Here is a 1684-nt window from a genome sequence, read left to right as displayed (position 1 = left end):
ACGCGGTGCCGGGCTGCATACAACACCTTCGCGCACCTGCGACGGAAGTGTGTTACTAGGCCGAGTTGATACTCTCAGCGGCGCTGCTCCGCGACGTCACACCCGGCGGCTGCGTCCAACACGCGGCGCCTGCCCGGATAACGTCGCACGATGACTCGAGTTCTTCACCCCGACTCCTGCCGGAGGGATCGTGCGGATTGAGATCTCCGTGAATCCTGATCTGCGACCTCTTCGCGAGCATACACAGCCTTGACGTCGCTTAAGAATCGGATATGACGGAGCGCTGTTAACTCGACGGAGGGTGTGTGCATCGACGTACTGTTCTGTTTTGCGAGGTGAGCCACGTGGCAACACGACCGCACCACTGCTGCATCGAAATGATCGCGTTGCATTCGTTGAGATCTTGTTGTACTTGAAATATTTCAGTGATCCCCGGAGCGATCATGGATAAACGGCGATCCTTGGACGGAGGGCTGCAGGAGCACCCCTTGCCTATCCCAGTTCAGATGTTCCTTTGGCGGCAACTAAGGTCAGACTACATGAAACGCGTTATTTTCGAGGAAGGAAGACAACAAATCAATGACGCGAGTCGTTCATTTCATTGTTTTTCAGGCCGTTCATTCGAGCCAAACTAGGAAAACTTCACGAAGCCTCCTGCACGGTAACAACCGACCCAATGATTATTCGAAGTATCTCTTAGATTAAGAGAGGAGAAGCATGGAAAATCACATATATTTTACAGAAGTTTAAGTCGTAATTATGAAATTGTGAAGAATGTTTGGCTCTCCTCAAATTTGCGGACGAGATTAGAATTTTGCCGAGTTGCATTCGTCGGATTGAAATACTCGCTTATTTTTTATATCAGTAGAACTGCGTGTTTCCGATACTACCTGTCTTAGGACATCCAAAATCGTGATATATATGCTTCCGCCCTTCTACACGGAGGAATATTTCTTCCTTCCGATTTCCGCTTACGTCGGTCTGTCGTTGTGCTTCTTGTCTGTTTCAATAAGTCTACCAATGTGAAGTCTACCGTTCTACTCCATGACTCCGATATGTCTTGGATGACAATGAGTTATTAAGGTCGCCAAATAGCGCGTCGTTCTAACCGAATGTCGTTTTTCCAAATGCTGCAGTAATATTGGTCATTATTCGCAATTTGAAGCGAATATCTCGGGATATAACGTAATTCGAATGATCAAGTGTTTCGTGTTTCTTGTCGATCCCTGTCGTTATCCAATACTTGCTTGACCTGCACTAATGAAATGATCTTTTCACGCGGCTGCCTCCACATGTCACCTACAGTTCTGTCAACACGCGCCAGGCCATCATGTAAGTTGGCCCGTTTAACACCTGCCTGCGAACTTGCACGCAAGCCTGCTTTTGTACCTTCGTGTTCTGTATGTCGTGCTCCGGTGTTGCGGTTTTATCATCTTTGTACTCGGCGGAGTAAAATGCATGATGGAATATTTATACAAGCTGCAATGTAGCGTACCAACTTTTAGAAATGACGATGTTCACGTTTCAGATAACGATCTCTCCTTTAAACGGCACTTATAATCACTTAAATTTTTAGCAATGTTTGCGCTACTACTATGTATTATTTACACACTGTTGTTCGGGACAAATTTAAAGTATAAATGTAAACTAGTAGATTAATACATTGGAAATATTTCTTAGATTG

At 45.7% G+C, this 1684-nt stretch overlaps 1 protein-coding gene across 10 annotated transcripts in view; it reads left to right on the top strand.

Annotated features, from left to right (window-relative positions):
- Window positions 1–1684, top strand: part of LOC106741610 (protein unc-80 homolog) — a 24611-nt gene continuing 22927 nt past the window's right edge. For 6 of the 10 annotated variants that reach the window (XM_014613790.1, XM_014613793.1, XM_014613794.1 and 3 more), the window contains exons 1-4: window positions 2–335; window positions 427–529; window positions 613–661; window positions 1306–1332. In XM_014613790.1, the coding sequence (XP_014469276.1) occupies window positions 444–529; window positions 613–661; window positions 1306–1332 (162 nt within the window). In that variant the 5' untranslated portion in view covers window positions 2–335; window positions 427–443. Of the gene's footprint in view, window positions 336–426; window positions 530–612; window positions 662–1305; window positions 1333–1684 lie in introns of all 10 variants that reach the window. The other 4 variants (XM_014613796.1, XM_014613795.1, XM_014613797.1 and 1 more) reach the window with 2 other exon arrangements.

This window comes from Dinoponera quadriceps, unplaced genomic scaffold (genome assembly GCF_001313825.1).
Source record: "Dinoponera quadriceps isolate SergipeBrazil2010 unplaced genomic scaffold, ASM131382v1 scaffold586, whole genome shotgun sequence".
In the NCBI taxonomy this organism is placed as follows: Eukaryota; Metazoa; Arthropoda; class Insecta; order Hymenoptera; family Formicidae; genus Dinoponera; species Dinoponera quadriceps.
Note: the sequence above shows the minus strand (reverse complement) of the source record. Positions and strands in the feature narration are given on the sequence as shown.